Source organism: Borostomias antarcticus (assembly GCF_949987555.1).
Source record: "Borostomias antarcticus genome assembly, chromosome: 4".
Lineage (NCBI taxonomy): Eukaryota > Metazoa > Chordata > Actinopteri > Stomiiformes > Stomiidae > Borostomias > Borostomias antarcticus.
Window position 1 is genome coordinate 26,410,872 of NC_140237.1, and position 18,237 is coordinate 26,429,108.

The 18,237-nt window shown below is 40.2% G+C and overlaps 1 protein-coding gene across 1 annotated transcript; it reads right to left on the reverse strand.

Annotated features, from left to right (window-relative positions):
* Positions 1 to 399: 399 nt before the first annotated feature.
* On the reverse strand, positions 400 to 17,754 carry slc67a1 (solute carrier family 67 member 1). Its single transcript, XM_084436947.1, has 11 exons — positions 17,733 to 17,754; positions 17,340 to 17,521; positions 15,120 to 15,217; positions 12,057 to 12,202; positions 9,193 to 9,325; positions 6,498 to 6,610; positions 5,717 to 5,827; positions 4,244 to 4,344; positions 3,891 to 3,992; positions 3,182 to 3,302; positions 400 to 2,014 (listed from the first exon to the last, which is right to left on the reverse strand). The coding sequence occupies exons 2-11, from the start codon at positions 17,493 to 17,495 to the stop codon at positions 1,827 to 1,829; spliced, it is 1,269 nt and encodes a 422-aa protein (XP_084293073.1). The 5' UTR covers positions 17,496 to 17,521; positions 17,733 to 17,754; the 3' UTR covers positions 400 to 1,826.
* Positions 17,755 to 18,237: the final 483 nt, after the last annotated feature.

Genomic DNA, 18,237 nt, shown 5'->3' on the forward strand with positions numbered 1-18,237 from the left:
TGAGAAATTATAACGGTATTGATTTAATTGCCAAAACATTACACCCCATGGCACCAAATATTCAATGTTGGTAAGCATTTCTAAATTGACCTGCATTTACTCTGGAAGGTGCTCCGCTGGAACCAGAAGTGTATGTGACTGCTGTAAGCACAGAACTGGCAGCAGGCCTGGTTCAAAATGCCATTTGAAATCCTTTCAATTACTTTGTTTGCATTTGTCTGCCTGGAGTGCCAGATGGGTGGGGTTTGCATTTTTGAGGACAGCCCATTGGTTCCATTATGCCAGACGAGGACAATCAAGCACAGATGGTCATTTAAATGATTTCAACTAGTATTCTGACCTTGGTCTGGAGGCCAGTGAAGTGAAACAGACCGATGTTGTTTCTCTGTAGAATCAGCATGTTTATTACATTCAGTTCTCTCTCACACCCCAGCATCGTTCACAGTCGGCCATCAATTTATGAAATACACACAAATCAACCTGCAATTTCAATCAGTGTTCATCAGTCATGGAGTTTCTCAAATGTCACTGATTTTTTAATTGTTTAGTCTTTGATGGTATCAAAGTCGAGATATCAATTTCTTACTAATGTGTAATTTCTCTCTTGAATCAATTGTCCAAATTGTGGTAGGTCTCGTCAGTAGTTTATCAGATCTGTAATTATTCTATGTTGTAAGCAGCCTGAAAACAGGCAAAACACCAGCCATAGAAATGACAACTGCAAGTTTTAATGGTCATGGACATTCAGATTAGTGATCAGTGAAAGTCATGGGATTTCAGATTAGTGCTTGTGTAGGAACCCTGTTCAAGTTAGTTCCTACAAGGGGCCTATTCAGAGTCCAGATAAGCAACACAAGAGGCCTTCTACCGTCCCACTGTTCAGACCTCCGACTAGGGCAGGTGGGGATTCCTCAAAACAAAGGCATGCCGCGAGACACTCACACTCGAGATTAAATATATAGGGGTTCTTTTGCCATATATATTTGCATGAGGTGGAATAAGAAAAAAACCTGTCAAGATTTGTCTTGTATATGATATTTTATAGGATGGGCTTTATGATATCTGATTTTGATGTTAAATTCTGTATTACACCTACTGTATATATTGTCATTCAATAGACAGGTGTTAAAGTATGAATAATGATTTTCAAATTAAGTCAGATTTAAATCCAATACTGAATAAAGTAGGGTGATATCTGTTAACTGCTAACTGATTGAAAGCTTGTTGACAATTGCTTTTTTCCGTTTGTGGTTAAAATGAGATTAAATCAAACAATAATGTGTAGGTGAAATACACACCTGAATTAGGCCTATCTAATGCAAAGATTGTTAATTACATATTACCTGTTCAAGCAATCTTTGAGCTGTCACAGTTCTCTCAGATGTCTTAAAAATGCACAGGCGCACAATTAATGCACAGGCATGCATGCTTTGAAGGGACTCGGCAGAACGCCTACCATTGGTGAAGCCAGTGAAATACAGCAGAACCCTGGGGAAGATCATTCTGGACCATCTACGGGAAGGTGCTCCAAAAGGGGCCATTTACATATCTAAAATGAGTCACCCAATTTCAGAGTTTAGCACCTGCTTATCAGAGGTCTGAATAAGAACATATTTTTCTGCTTCTTTTGTATTAACAGTGATTTAAGTGCATGCTTCAGCCAGCCACCTCTCAATAACCTCATGACCTAAATGCTTATTGCATGGGCAGGAAAATAAGTCCAACATAATTTTGAGTATGACACTAGATCTGACTCAAATATCTTAGAATTGTAAAATCATACACAGAATAGATAGATAGAAGCAGTTGATATATAACTATAGTTATCATTCTCTGTGACTGTCTGTTCTGTTGGCATGATCTCTAAGCAGGTACACAAACACCACAACGTTCACCACAAACTGGATGAAGCCGAAGGAGGACACGCCGTAGTTGTGGTACAGGAAACCTCCGATGGTCGGTCCGATGACGCGGAGCAGAGATTGCACAGAGGCACACAGTCCCAGCATGGTGCCTGACGACGCATGAGCAAAAATATCAGAAACATAAGTAAGCAGATATGAGATAAACAAGACATGCAACTATGACATATACTGTACGCCACCCATGGAGGAATTAAGATGGGTGAAAAAGAAGTGGACACAAAATTCACTGCTATATTCTCCAATTTGACAGGGACTGCAGAAGCAGTGAGATTCACTTCTCACTGCTTAAATACTTCTTCTGCATGTTTAATAGCAGGCTGTGACATGAGTTATTGTTGCACACCCAACAATTCATATCCCTTCACTTTTTCCACATTTTATGTTACAGCCTTATTCCAAAATAGATGCATTGTTTTTCTCAAAATTCTACACACAATATCTCATAATAAGTGAAAAAAGTTTTTGGGGGGACATTTTTTGCAAATTTATATATAAAAAAAAACTTATAACACTTTATTACACACAAATATCACTTGTGCACACTGTATGTATTCACATCCTTTACTCAATACTTTGTTGAAGCACCTTTGGCAGAAATTACAGCCTCAAGTCTTCTTGAATATGATGCTACAAGCTTGGCACGCCAATTTGGCAGTTTCTCCCATTGTTCTTTGCAGATCCTCTCAAGCTCCATCAGGTTGGATGGGGAGCGTCAGTGCACAGCTATTATCAGTTCTCTCCAGAGATGTTCAATCAGGTTCAAGTCTAGGTTCTGTTTGGATCACTCAAGGACATTCACAGACTTGTCCTGAAGCCACTCATTTGTTAACTTGGCTGTGGGACCTTAATGCTGCACACACCACAGGTGGACTCCAATCAAGTTGTAGAAACATTTCAAGGATGACCAGTGGAAACTGGATGAACCTGAGCTCAATTTTGAGTGTCACAGCAAAGGGAGTGAATACAAATGTACATGTGATATTTAAATTTTTTATTTTTAATACATTTGCAAAAATGTTTTTTTTTTTTTATCACTGTCATTATGGAGTATTGTATATATATATATATATATATAGTATAATTGTAATATATAAATTATAATCAGAGCTAACAGTACAGGCTTCAAATAAAACCACACCTCTCCAGATACTTAAAATCACTCCACTGAGAAGAAAGATGCAAAAAACTGTAGTCTCATGTCCTTTTTCTGTAATAAACAGGGGCTCCTTAAAAGGTGAATTGATAATGTCTCTCACCAGTGTCGGACAAAGGCACACTCTTGGTCAGGATGCTGTTTGTGATGACGTTGAAGACACAGAGGGAAAACATCATGGGGATGACAATGAAGCAGAACTGCAATGTGTTCATCATCAAGGCCTGACAGGGAAAAAGGAAAATCATAAACATGTACATCTGTGAAAAGAACTACTTTTTCATAACAATAGTTGATAGTTGTATAGTGTGGACCCCTGACTATATTCAGATGGGGAGACATTGTACATTCAGCTGCCTCTACGTTCATTTCAGGATATTATCATTCTTCTCAGAAGATCATTCAGATACTACACATCTATTATGTACATGTGAAGAGTTTATTCCAAAACGAAATACACACCAGATTCAACCTTTTGCATTTTTACATCAAGTGATAGTAGGCAGTGAACTTTCCATGTACTGAAATGGTTGTGACTTAATGATAATAAGAAATGTTTATTAGGGATGGACATTTGAAAGTATTTTAATATTCAAATAACCTCAAGATGTTTTTCTGACATCTGGATGTATATAAAGTGTTATTTTTGTCTTATCTATCTATTTAACATATGTCATTCATTTCTGTCGGTCTGTGCATGAGAGGCAACTCTGCATGCAGTGCTAGTTTAGTCTTTACCTGGGCCAGGCCCATTCAGTGCTAGTTTAGTCTTTACCTGGGCCAGGCCCATGCAGTGGTAGTTTAGTCTTTACCTGGGCCAGACCCACCACACTGGAGACACCAATGGAGAGCAGAAGCAGTGAGTTTTCAGAATATTTGGCTGTAAGACGTCCAATGACTCCTCCTTGGATTATCTGCAGAAATGAGAATAGAATATACCCTTTTGAACACTCTAACATTTTCAACATACTGCTTTGATTGTGCAACAGCCTTGTGCTCGATCCATCTTTAATGGTGTAATAATTCCTTTTAACAATGAACTATCATAATCGTCCTGTGGCAAGCACACCACTAAAATTAAATGGACATTTCAGACATTTGAACAACAATTTCAGACATCAACAAATTTAATTCTGCAAATATAGCCAAGAAAGCTTTGCCTTACCATTTGCACTATCCCAAGGTAGGCCATCAGGTACCCATTCTGCTCTGGCTGCAGCTGGAAGAAGTTTATTGCAATTATGGAGAACATGACCTGAAAGATACCTGAAATAGGTTAAAAGGTTAGAATTAATTTACAGCGTTATTGTGATGATAATACTGTGATCAGATGGGATGGGAGGCTTCTCTAAGCACTCCTATCCAACAACATCAACACCAGGCTAGTGGGAATAGACCAAGGTTATTATAGTTAACGAAAACTAACTAAAAAAGTAAAACTAAGTGTGAAAAAACATTTTAGTTAACTGAAATAAAAATAAAAACTAGGCTTTACAAAAAAATGATAACCAACTAAAACTGTATTGTGTGTTTACAAAACGAACTAAAATAAGCAAAAATTATTGAGAAAATGTCCTTAGCTTTTTAATTTCCTAAGTAAGCCTCGTATTTTGGGTGGATATGAAATCTATCCTCTATTTTTTCTTTAGCTGTGTCCCTGCGCAGGAGTAACCTGACGTGCGCCAGATGGTTTGTTTCACATGGAGTGAAACAATGTGATCTCGCGAGATCAGGATGGTCTTATGAGGCTAGCGCAGAAGAAAAAAAAAAAAATTATTATCAGTGTTGAGCCTAAACAGTTATGTTTTTGATGAACAGTGAGCTGAACGCACCCATCTGAAGCTGCTGAATATGAACGTGAGCGACGTTCCCTCTTGCGGGAGTTAATGGTGCTCCCGCCATAGTAAACTTTGCTCTTAAGTGTTGCCAGATACTGTGGAACTTTCCAGGTGAAAACAGACCAAAAAGTCTGGTGGAAGCCCACCCAATCTGGCAACACAATTGTGTTGCAATGTTTTACGTTACCAACATGGCTAAGGGTGCGTTCACACGGCAGATTTTGTCAACGCATTTGCACGTTGCTTTTCATTGTTGTCTATGGAGCAATGCGCTCTGAGCCTTTTGGCGCGCTGCTCTGCCGAAGCGAGGTGTCTTGGGTTTTATCAGCGCCGAAAGGTTGAAAATATTTTAACTTTTCCACGTAGAGCAGAGGAAGTGCCCTATGATTGTTGTGTTGTGATTTTGTTTTTTTATTTGGTGCCACTGTCCTCTCTGTTCCCTGTGTTGCTATTTTGGTTTTGTAATTAAATCTTTATTATTGTTTATTGTTGTTCTGGTTTTGTGTGGCTGCCTCATTTGACCAACTCGTTTGCTTTATATTGCACCTGCTACCCCGGGCCACCTGGGGGCGTAACATCAGCGCACTGTGAAGGAAAGGGTGGCTCCAGAGCAGTATTTTATGTTAAAATGTAAATTAATTTAAATTCTGAACCTGTCAGCGTCTGCCCGAGACTCTGTGCCTAATATGGAAAATGTGGACAGACAAACAATCCAGAGAGAGATTGGGTCGTTAGTGTGTTAGTTGATTGCCCACCCTGTCAGAGCAATCTAGAACCCGTCCTGCATTAAGAGCACTCACCTGCTGGCAAACCTGAGATGATCTTAATTATAAATGTTTTAGCCACATTCGGGAACCTCATCAGTCTGGCTATCTCCCCCAAGTTGAAGACAGATTCAGTCCGACTCTCTCCTGTAAGAGCAAGAACATTAAAACAATAAACATGAACACAATGACATTGGAGCCTGTGAACCTGAAGACTTCACAAGAAACAAGGCATGAAAATACGATGGGCACAACTGAGCCATGGTCTTACTAATGATGAATAATGATGACCATTACCTGAAAAATTATGACCATTACCTGATAATGATGACCATTACCTGATAATGATAACCATTACCTGATAATGATGACCATTACCTGAATAATGATTACCATTACCTGATAATGATGACCATTACCTGAATAATGATTACCATTACCTGATAATGATAACCATTACCTGATAATGATGACCATTACCTGAATAATGATTACCATTACCTGATAATGATAACCATTACCATTAGCTTTTGAAACACTTACGTTTCAGGCAAGTTGATCAATGTTGGAATAGCCATCACCCTTTTTAGCGAGATGCAAAAATCTGATTTGGAAATATTTATGTTGCTTGAGTCTCTTCCCATGTGTAATTCATGCACATACATTCACATTCAGCTTCAGGGTCTTTAGCTGTTAGACAGTCACCTCTTATAAATGACTTTGTCAGGTATTTAGCCATCTTCTTGATAGGTGTAACAACAAGATTGATCAACTGCAGAGAATAGTGCTGAGTGAGCTGCAAAAAATGTAGTCTTACCATCTGTATTGACCCGTGAAGCTTGTGGTTTTGTGTGTTTGGGTATAAACCTCAGAACCAGCACTAAACTGATGATATTCCCAGAAGCAGCAATATATGAGGCAACGGTTTCACTGGGAATTGCAAAGGAAAATGACACTCACAAATAGAAGGGGTTTAATTTGGCTACTAGACAGTTGCTGACATCAATAGTCCAAAAGACATTTGCTGCAATTGTGTCCTTGAGCAAGGCACCCTATAGAATAGAATAGAAAGATTATTTGCCATGTGTAACAAGTACGGGTACGGGTGCATTGACATTCCTGTCATGGCTTGTCCTCACAGGGTTTTATCAGTACTACTGTGCTCAGTTCCTCATCCCAGTCTAGGGACGCCGCTGGACATTAAAGGTTCCAGACTGGCAGGTTCCCGCCCCAGTCTGGTTCTCTCTCTACCTCTGTAAAGACAGGATGTCTCTCTTCTAAACAGATCAGGTCTACTTCAAATTCAGTTGTTTGGAAAATTACACCATTTAGAAGTTCCACTATCAACATTGTCAGATTTATGTAAATGTCATTGTCCAGCTCATTGACAGTACATACTGTAAGGTTAGACACCGAAATAGACACCGAATTAGCTGTATAAAAATTGGTCAACAAAGTCTACCATGATATTCAGAATAATGTTTCAGATGTATAAATGTGATTTCCCAGGAAATGTGCTTAAAATTGCATTTTATGTAAACAATGATTTATAAAAACAATGACATCACTGATTTAAACTTAATTTCATGTGCCTTCTCTATTATGCGTATTGTGTTGCTCCATACTGTAACTTTTGCTGCATCAAATTCAGGCCCCTTATCTTAAAGCTGCAGTATGTACGATTTTAAACACTTAAATATGACTATAGTGCTATGAGAAATGGAGAGGGAAACGTGATTGAGCTCCTCTGTAAAACTGTCTTTGTATACCCATTTGGCTCTGCTTCAGCAATTATAATAAATGAGTATGTGGCAACCCAGGGGACAGGGAAGACCACAAAACTTGAAATGGCAGTGGTACAGAGACCGAGACAGGCCTTTTCCTGGCCGTTTAATAAACTATAACTTAGGTTACAAAAAGAGAGGAGAGGACGATGAGCGAGGAGAAGAGAAGCAATCGGGACGCAATGGGCCTCATTCGCGAACAAAGTTAAGATTTTCTTAGGAAGCATTTCTTCTTAAACTCCACTTACACCGTTTCCAAGAAGATTCTGGCATTCACGGTTGTTCTCACATGTGGGAACTAAGAACAGAAACTACAAACACGAAGAGCAGTCTTAAGTAGGCTGCGGACTATTCACGAAAGACATGTTCATTTAAATGATTTGCGATTGCGTTTAATTCAAATCTACAGTTGTATAACATAATAGGATTGCAATGCTATAATATTTGTATCATTTATAATATCTTATAATAATGGTTTTCATTATTTTACAAAGCTAGAGTGCTGTCTTTCCAATAATATCCCCGATGGGCCGGGTCCAACTGTGTGCCCTTCTCCGGATACAGCGTTCACTGAGTCCGGTCTTAAGATTTTCGTTTTGTTTCGTTACTTTGACATTTTGCACTGTTCTGTCTCGCTATGTTTATGCACCAAGGCAAATTCCTCGTAGTAGGAAGCCTACTTGGCTGAATTAAAATCTGATTTTGATTGCCCACGCTGGATTCGACCTCCAGTCCTCTGACTTGCCAATGCACCTGACACAACCCCACCTAAACCACTATGCTATCGAAAAGTTGGCGAGTCGAGGGCGCGGATGACCGGAATTCGTTCTGAGAAGTGACATCTGCGCACGACCCTGTAGTTGCATGTCCTTATATGGAGCTAGCGGGGAGGTTACCTATGCTAATTCAGGTGTACGGCCACGCCTATTCAGTTTGTGAATCCATGGGATTCATCATTATGAGAAGGCAGGTGAGAACTCATCCAGCAGTTTACAAACACGTCATGAATCAGACGGGAACTTTCTTTAGAAACGCTCTTAGGAAGAAATGTAAGAACGTAACTTAGGAGGATATTTAAGAACGTAACTTAGGAGGATATTGGTGAATGAGGCCCATGGTTCATCAGATGCTGTAGCCCCTCTGGGGTCCTGTTAGGTACGGGTTAGGGTTAGGGTTAGGGTTAGGGTTAGGTACGGGTTAGGGTTAGGTACGGGTTAGGTACGGGTTAGGGTTAGGTACGGGTTAGGGTTAGGTAGGGTTAGGGTTAGGGAACATTACGCAGCGGTAGATCCCTGTATCTACAATACTTTGTCCCACCATAATAAATTGTATGTATGTATTGTATGCCATGCATGGCCAATCACAGCGCTCGCTCTTGGCCACCCATGGCATATAAACACAGAAGACCAACCAGTTTCCCGGTTACCACTTTGACAAAAGTTGAGGAATTTTTCCCCAAAATATTTCAAATGTTTAGTAGCAACGCCAAGCTTTCAAACCCACTGCCCATGTTGCCAAAACCCTATGGAACTGTGAGGACCTTTGCAATTTCTCTGCAATACCTATTAGACAAGCTTTTCGTTGCAGACTAGGCTGAGACTCTTAATTGAGGGGGTTTTCCTATGGTGGAACAATATAACAATGAAACAAGTACCCCATTGAGGAATGTACACAGTAAAGATGCATAGCTGTACATACTAAACAATTCCTTTCTAGCTAATTACTTACCCATAATGTGTGATGAGTGTACCACCCAAGGTGGAGCCAGCAATCATGCCAATGCCAAAGCAGAGACCCAACTTGGCCAGAGCGTCCGCCCGGCCTGCAGGCTCTGTGAGGTCTGCTACTACCATCTCGGCCCCTGGGGGAATCACAATGGCTAAGATTATTCAGCGCATTTATCTCAATTGAAACAATACTGTTCAAATTTCAAATCAACTTTACCTAACCAGGAGATTCCATCAAGGTTCTATCAATTCTTGTTGCTGACATCAGATTATGTACATTGACGCTGTTTGTGTGGCTATAATGATCATCCTTCTTTATCCTGTCTCTTTGTTAATCAGAGTGAGTTATAGGTGTAGCAAAACTACATTATATACAAACAGCTTGTGGGTCTGGGAGGTGGGACCTGGTGCACAAATTGATGTCGGTTGACATCAATTTTGAAACATTCTCTGGCCCAATGAGGTTAATTGATGGTGTTCATGAACTGCATGCATGTGGCAAAATGGTGAATGACATTTACGAGGACAATTTTTGACAAGGTGAACTAGAGGTAAAAATTATACCAATATTCTGTGTAACTTCAAATTATATGGTTTGAATATGACATGGTATGGTAGAGCCTACTAACAAACACATGTACATGTGTATCTATAAATGGATTAGTTAATATTTAGTGAACATGAATAAATGTTTAGAAAAGCAATTTTAATGTTGGTACATGTTAAAGCAGCTACGAGGAGTTTTTCAGTTCTTGATGATTTTAGCAGCAACTGTGGATCAGTGTTAATTTGGACAGGTATTTTAGATTTAGTGTTAGTCTTAAGACAAAAATGCATGTTAGTTTTAGTCACATTTAAGTCATATATCCTTAGTTGTAGTCAACAAAAACTCATTACATTTTAGTCTAGTTTTAGTCACATGTAATAGTCCATCTTAGAGCCACATTAAGCTCCTTTCCTTCCCATCTATTCTTCTCAGGCCCAGGGACCCCATGTCTATAATAGTCTAGCTTCAGTAGGCTACTTACGTTGTCCACTAGATGTCCCTCCAAGCCAGCTGATTACATTGCCCTTGTAGTATATGGATTGACCATATACAGTACACCAAGTAATATGGCTGTGATCTCATATTATATATATTACATCGAAAGGTCAGTTGGGTGCTCTCTGTGTGTTAGCTAGGCTAACTGAGGTAAGATTAGACCTGCTGCGTGTATACAGATCGCTCCATCCTTCATGTAAGGGACTGCCAGACTCCTCTTATATACCCTTGTGTGCTGGATATATACAGTAGAACTATAACAGCATGATCAAAAGTCAAAGTCAACTTTATGTATATAGCACTGTTCATACAAACAAATGTAGCACACAGGGGGACTGCCCATTGTTCCGACGCCCCATTATTCCGACCACTCAGTAGTCCAAAAAATGCACCACTGGTCCCACATCCCACTGGTCCCACATCCCACTGGTCCCACATCCCACTGGTCCCACATCCCATTGGTCCCACATCCCACTGGTCCCACATCCCACTGGTCCCACATCCCACTGGTCCCACATCCCATTGGTCCCCTCCCATTGGGTTCTTTATGGGGGAAATCCTCGTTTCTGGCCAAGACAGGCAGCAGCACAGAGACACGGTTTCAAAACATAAAACAACAACAAATTACAAAATAAACAAGGAAAGACAGTTTACAACATTCATCATCACTCGAAACATCTCCAGCCAGATGTGGTCGAGTCAAAGTCAACACGGGGAACACGGGGAGAACATGCAACCTCCACAGAAAGGCCCAGAGACCTTCTTGCTGTGAGGTGATAGTACTAGGTACTGCACCACTGTGAGCGATTTGGGGGTTCAGTGTCTTGCTCATGGACACTTTGGCACACTGCCAGGAGCTGGGATCGAACCGGGGACCTTGCGATCTCCAGTCAGCCACTCTACCGCCTGAGCCCCAATATCTTTGTCACAGAAAATTCCACAATACAAGGTATCTTGATTAATGTAATGCGTGGCATTTCCTATAGTCTGCAATGAGTTTATTTGCTAGCTAACTTAATGCTAGCTAGCTCAAGTTCAAGCACTTTGTACTGTCTGGAAGAAAAACAAGAAAATACATCTGCCAAGCCAGCCATCGATGGCCAATGCTAGTGAGCTAATAGTTAGTTATATACAGTATATTATATCAGAAACCATTCTTCGTTTAACAGATAACAAAGCTGAGCTAGCCATCGTTAGCCATCAACAGCCAGCCCAGATATCCACTCTTCCCCCCCCGTGAGCACCTGAAGCCATAACGTGGGCCTCACTTGCCTGTCTGATCTCAGGGAGCAGAGGTAGAAGGACCAGGCAACATTCAACCAGGATGCAATGCATTACCGAAAAAATAATTAATTCAGTTTTTAATATGTCCATTAGTCCACCACTGTCATTTAAGTTCCGTCTTAGTCTCATAACAAAATAAAAAATTGTTTAAAAAAAAGGTTTTATTTCGAAAGATCCATTTTTGTGACATCATGGAAAAAAAGGTTGTTAACCATATTTTTCATCAATATTTTAGTTAACGAAATGAACACTGCTGTGTACAAAAGTGGCAGTGTTTTCCTGGAAAGCCAACTGCATTTCCCATGAGCACCACTGCTTGTCATAAATATTTCTTGGCTAGCCCAGCATTCGTTTTGGAAGACAGCAAAAAGGCGCTACTAAACTAGCGACGAGGTAAATAAATTGTTTCGTCCTTTCTATAGAATACACAGAAACAGCCTGCATCTCCTCTTCTCTCTTCTATAATGTTAATTCATTAAATTAATGTTAATTATATACTCTTATTGTAATGTGTCACAGAGACAATGAGTGGCACTTACCAGGTAAGACATGCATGAAGAAAGTAGGGAGTTTATGGATGAAGAGCATGGGAGCACTGTCTGCTATCGCTAACAACAGAAAGAAGACAACAGATGCGACACAGGATAGACTCAAGGCTGCCTGTGTCCCTGCAAGGTCCGCAAACCTACGAACAACATTAAACAAACAATTACAATTATGCAACAGACATGGGAACCTATAGAACATATCAAGAGAAATATTTTTGAACAAGGAGAGCAGAGAGGAGAGAGAGAGAGAGGCAGAGTTAGAACAAGACAGGACAGTGCACAATACAATAACGAAGTGATACAATACAATATACAATACAATATACAAAAATGTATAAGCTAGACCAGGGTTTCCCAACCTGGAATCCGGTCCCCCCCCTTAGTGTGGCGCCAACGATCACAGGGTCAGACAATTTGAGGCCTTAATATAAGACATAGAAATATTTGTTAAATAATCATGTCATTGATGTCACACATCAATTGTAATGAAATACATGATAATGTCTGATGAGGGAACAAAAAGCCTTATACAGTATCTACTACCCCTCCTCCCCCCACCAAAGTCATTGTCCAGTGTGTGTCGGCCTCTATAGGACATTCACAATGACTTGGGGTGGGGGGGGGGGGGGATTCCATCAGGTGTAAGTTAGGGGAAGAAAGGTTGGGAACCCCTGAGCTAGACAGACTAGTCCCAGAGGTACTCAAATATATTACATTACAGTCATTAGCAGACACTTTTATCCAAAGCGACTAACAATAGTTATTCGTAGGAAAAGCCAATGTACTACTACTAGCCAGAATAAACAAGTGCATCTCCTTTCTAAAACAAGTGACTAAGAGCATAATCTAGTGCTGAAGGCAAAGTGCAAGCACAGCAATCTCAAATACAATAGGTGCTTAAGAGAGAGGATTGTTGTAGTACTCCTTGAAGAGAGGAGTTTTGAGCCTGCGATGGCAGTGACTGCTGTCCTGACGTCAGTGGGCAGTTCGTTCCACCGCTGCTACTTCTATTTCTATATACTGTGCATTTATGTGACAGGTAGGGTGCTAGGACCCAGTAGGGATTGCTGGTTAGGAGAGGCTAGTGCCTTACCTGCAACATTTATATGAGAGTAAAGTTGAATCCAAGGTTCCCTTAAGCAAGCCTAGTCTAACGTCATTTAAACAAGCCTAGTCTAACGTCATTTAAAGACGTTCAAACGCTGTCTAGGCTAAGGCAAGGCAAGTTTATTTGTATACTGTAGCACATTTCAGCAACAAGGCAATTCAAAGTGCTTTACATGAGACATTAAAAGCATCACGACAAAGTGCAACACATAAGAGGTCATATAAAACGAAATGCAATCCTTTCTTTATCACATACTGAAACCTTCTCTCTCTCTCCACTCACTTATGTACAATGTCCTTCTGTATAGTTGCTCGCTGGCTTTTCACCAGTGCCTCAAACATCCTTTCTGAGCAAGAGACCACATCAGCTGTCAGTGGCCTACTGTTGTGTCACTAGGCACACCTTGCACCAAAAAAAGCTAAGACATAGACGTTGAAAAAACTTGCCAATTTCAAAGGGATTTCACCAGATTTTAGCCTAGACGTTTAACCTACTTTTTTAAACGATGTTGTCTTAATGTACATTACATGGAAACAGTTAAACTGTTTTTTATTTAATTTAAGTACAACAAAATTAACATTGACACAAAAGTACAGTTCCTAGCAGCATATGATAAGATACAAATAAATTAAAAAACAAAAACAATAGTCTGCTATAGCTGAAGCTAAAATTATAACTTAAATAATACTAAAGCAAATACACAATAAATAAAAGGGGCACCCGATGACTCATTGGGCTAAGGCGCACACCACAAGGATGGTCCTTACCGCAGCGGCCCGGGTTCACATACGGCCCAGGCCATGTGCTGCATGTCTTCTCTCTTCCACCCACTTTTCCTGTCCAGCTCTATACTGACATATATACATATATATATATATATATATATATATATATATATATATATATATATATAATGAAACAGAAACGCCTAAAATATCTTTAAATAAACAAACACATTACATTCCAGTCATTTAGCTGAAGCTTCTATGCAAAGGGCCCTACAATAATTGCATTACATAGAAAGTTAGCATACTACTACTCACCAGAACTCACAAGTGCATCTCCTTTCTAAACAAGTGACTAAGAGCATAATCTAGTTCTGAAGGAAAAGTGCAAGAGTAGCAAACTGAAAACATAATAGGTGCTTAAGACGAAGGATCCCGTTAGTAGGCTACTTCTTGAAGAGGAAAGTCGCGATTATAAGGAGTTCGTCTGTGTTTTTGCTGAGTGTGTATGATAAAATCTCGCAAAGCTGGAAGTATAATCTGTTGTCATTTTGTCCCGTAGCCGTGATGCGCGTCCTGAGGGGGTTAAAGCAATGGGTGCCGGTCGGATTTCTTCCTTATGCTCAGCCATTTTCACCAAAATTCAAAAGGAAACAACGCACATGTTTGTTTTACACTTTTGTTTTACATCTGTTACGTAACTTACAATTCAACTTTTATTTTTACGTTTCACCATCAAGATGCAAGGAATTTACGCTTACAGCGCAGGCCTTTATTTTATTTTTTAAACGTAAAAAGAAAAAATCCAATTAGGAGTTCTCCACATCAAGTGATGCATCATTCAGGAGAGAATTGCGATGCATCTAAGAATCCATTTTTCCCCACCCCTAGTGGACAGAGGTATTGCAGGTCCCCATTTAAAGTATATGGCACATTTTTCAATATAAATAAATTACCTGAAAAAAAACGACAACCCACAAACAAACAATAAAAATAGACCCACATGATTCCTAAACTTCCTGAACATTTACACAAAGTCTCTAGCACAAAGAATGAAAAAGGAGATAGCCGGCAAAGTATGTGGTAGAAGAATAAAGAAAGAAAGAAAAGAAAGAAAGAAAGAAAGAAAGAAAGAAAGAAAGAAAGAAAGAAAGAAAGAAAGAAAGAAAGAGTAGATATTAGAATGTGGGCAGCCCACATAAAGACAGATTATTTGCTCACCTGCCATAAAGAGGTCCCCCGATCAGCTGAATGACACCAACCATAGTTTGCAAATAGCCAAACCAGCGGGTATCAAAGCCCAGCCTCATGGCCAAATACTGTTAAAATGGAGAGTAATTGTTTTTTTGTTTTTTAAATACAAACATTAAAGGGCAATGCTCGTTTTTGACAACCTGGACCTTATTTACGACATATTATAAGAAGTTTGACTCACCGAGATCACTTTGGTGTTGTTCGGAGGCCTGTAGAAGAAATTTAAAATCCAGCGCGAGCCAGTATATCCATGTAATGACGGTGATCGGGGCACCGAGAATGCAGTTTCTCAAAATCCATTTTCTTTACACGCCTTTCCCCACTTGCCCTAGCACGCATGCGCACTGGCCAGCGCGCAGACTGGCTATTCTCCGGCTCACATTCTCTGCGCTACGATCGTTGTTGGTGCCGAGAATATTGTCGTCGTCATTCGTCAGCAACAATCCGATCGTAGCGCAGAGAATGTGAGCCGGAGAATAGCCAGTCTGCGCGCTGGCCTGTGCGCATGCGTGCTGGAGCAAGTGGGGAAAGGCGTGTAAAGATCATATTACAGAGGCTTAAGACCCCGTATTTGAAAACAACAACAATGCCTCGCGTTGAGGAATCGCAACTGTCGATTCATTCAATCTGATTGATGAAAACAACCGTTTAGCGGCCGAAAATGGATTTTGAGAAACTGCATTCTCAGTGCCCCGATCACCGTCATTACATGGATATACTGGCTCGCGCTGGATTTTAAATTTCTTCTACAGGCCTCCGAACAACACCAAAGTGATCTCGGTGAGTCAAACTTCTTATAATATGTCGTAAATAAGGTCCAGGTTGTCAAAAACGAGCATTGCCCTTTAACCTTTTATACTAGTTTTAACAAAATAATGACCCAGTGAGCAAGACATGATTTCAACCTTGCGTCTATGGTTAGAGTAGCTCTAATATAGCCCAGCTATTTTCTGCCCATCATAAAGACCTATTTTAGACCAAGCTAAAGCATTATTACAATGAATAAACATCTGTAAATACCCAAAATATGCACCAGACATCCTGTAGGCTAGCGTACAAGATAATTATCAGAGCAGAAGATTTCCTGTTGCGTCTATGCATAGCTCTCATATGGCCCAGGAGAATTTGGTCTATGTGTCGACCTGCGTTTGACTAAGCAATAAATAGTTGTGTTTTTTTTGTGTGTTTTTTTACAATGCATTAAAAACATCTAGGTTTTGCATACGGTTGGACTTTGCTAGATTTACCGCAAGGTCGGGAATTGTAAGCATTTCCCGGTTAATGTGCACAATCCCCGACCTTGCGGGAGATGTGAGAAATACTAACCAATTTCTCACATCTCCCGCAAGGTCGGGGAATGTGCACATTACCCAGGAGATGTGAGAAACGCACGTTTCTCCTACATTCCCCGCGAGGTCGGGGAATGTGCGCATTAACCGGGAAAAGCTCACATTCCCCGTTTTCTCACATTCACCATAACATATACACTTGTAAAATATCACCACTTTTTTCCGAGTGTCATACGGACGGTGTTCACTGCAAATGGCGGGACACCCTTCAGTGAAGCACTAAAAGTGTGTGAACTTCCTGCAGGAAGCTCATACTGTGCATAATGATCAACTGCCAGGTGTGTGATCAATTAGCCAGGTGTGTGATCAATTAACCAGGTGTGTGATCAATTAGCATGCTGTTGCAAAGCGTGTCTGTGAGCCCCATGTTCATAATGAAGTGCCAACAAATTCCTCTTCACGCCCCGTCAACAGGCTACATGACAACATGCGTTTGGGCGTGAAGAGATTAACTGATTTGGTGTTTGATTTGATATTTTGTTAGCAAATTACTAGGCCAATTTAATTTCTTCAATTGACATATTAGTTATTATTAGTATATAGAAAATTAGAAATAGAAACGAAAAGCTTGTTTAGGATAATTAACAATAATAAAATTGGCATATCTGTGGTAAGGTGTAGTTTGTGTGCTGTGGGGGTGGGTGGGGCACCATGCAGTCTTAATCCGGGCCTGGACAGACCACAAATAGAGCTAAATGTTCAAAATGGCACACTACCCCTTTAAATAAAATTAAAACAACTGTGAAAGTTGTTTCCATGGCAGACAGCAGCTTATAAAAAACTATTAGTTGATGTATAAACTAATTAGGTCATTAAATCAGGTCATGAGGCTACTTACAGGAGTAATCGAAAACTGTAGAAACATCCATGTGGTATCCAGGGCAGCGATGAGGTAGGTAATGTAAATAATCTTTTGCTTAGATCTTGGGGAAACGAAGGTCTCTGAACTCGAGTTGACTTCATCCATTTTACACTTTGTTCCACTTTTCATCATTCAACAAACTCCAATGATGTATAGTCCTAACCCGCGACAAGGGCGAACCATCAATTTAACGATATTGCTTTAACTTGACACTATATGGGTTAAATTAACGATTGACAAAATGAAAGCAAAATGAATACTGTAGGTCTATTCGTTATTCTGTTCAAACAAGTTGAATAAAGCTTTGGACTAACTATGCGGACAGTTCCAGCTTGACATCCAACAGACATGAATGCAAAAACACGCTACCTTATTCAACGTGACCATCAGAATGTGCGATTAGGTATTTCTGACGCACTGCACTTCGATCTTTAGCGGCGATGTCGTAAACTAGAGCAAAGAGTAGGGACAAATAGCATGGAATGCCAAGGGGGGACACTCCATTGGTCCCGCTATGGAACCATACACCCAGCTGCTGAGCCGGGCCGCCGCCATTTTGGACTGTCAAGTTGATTAAAAGACGTGATTTCAACCTCGCGTCTACGCGTAACTCTCATATAGCCCAGCTATTTTTACGGCTATATCATACAGACCTAAAAACTCCGCTGTTGGCCCTAATGCTCTTCCGTAGACCTATTTTAGACCAAGCATAAAAGCATTATTACAATTAATAAACATATGTAAATACCCCCAAAATGCACCAGACATAGGCTAGCACACAAGATAATGATCAGAGCAGAACAAGATTTCATGCATGCGTTTATCCATAGCTCTCATAGGGAAAGTTGGTCTACTGTATGTGTAGCCCTGTTAG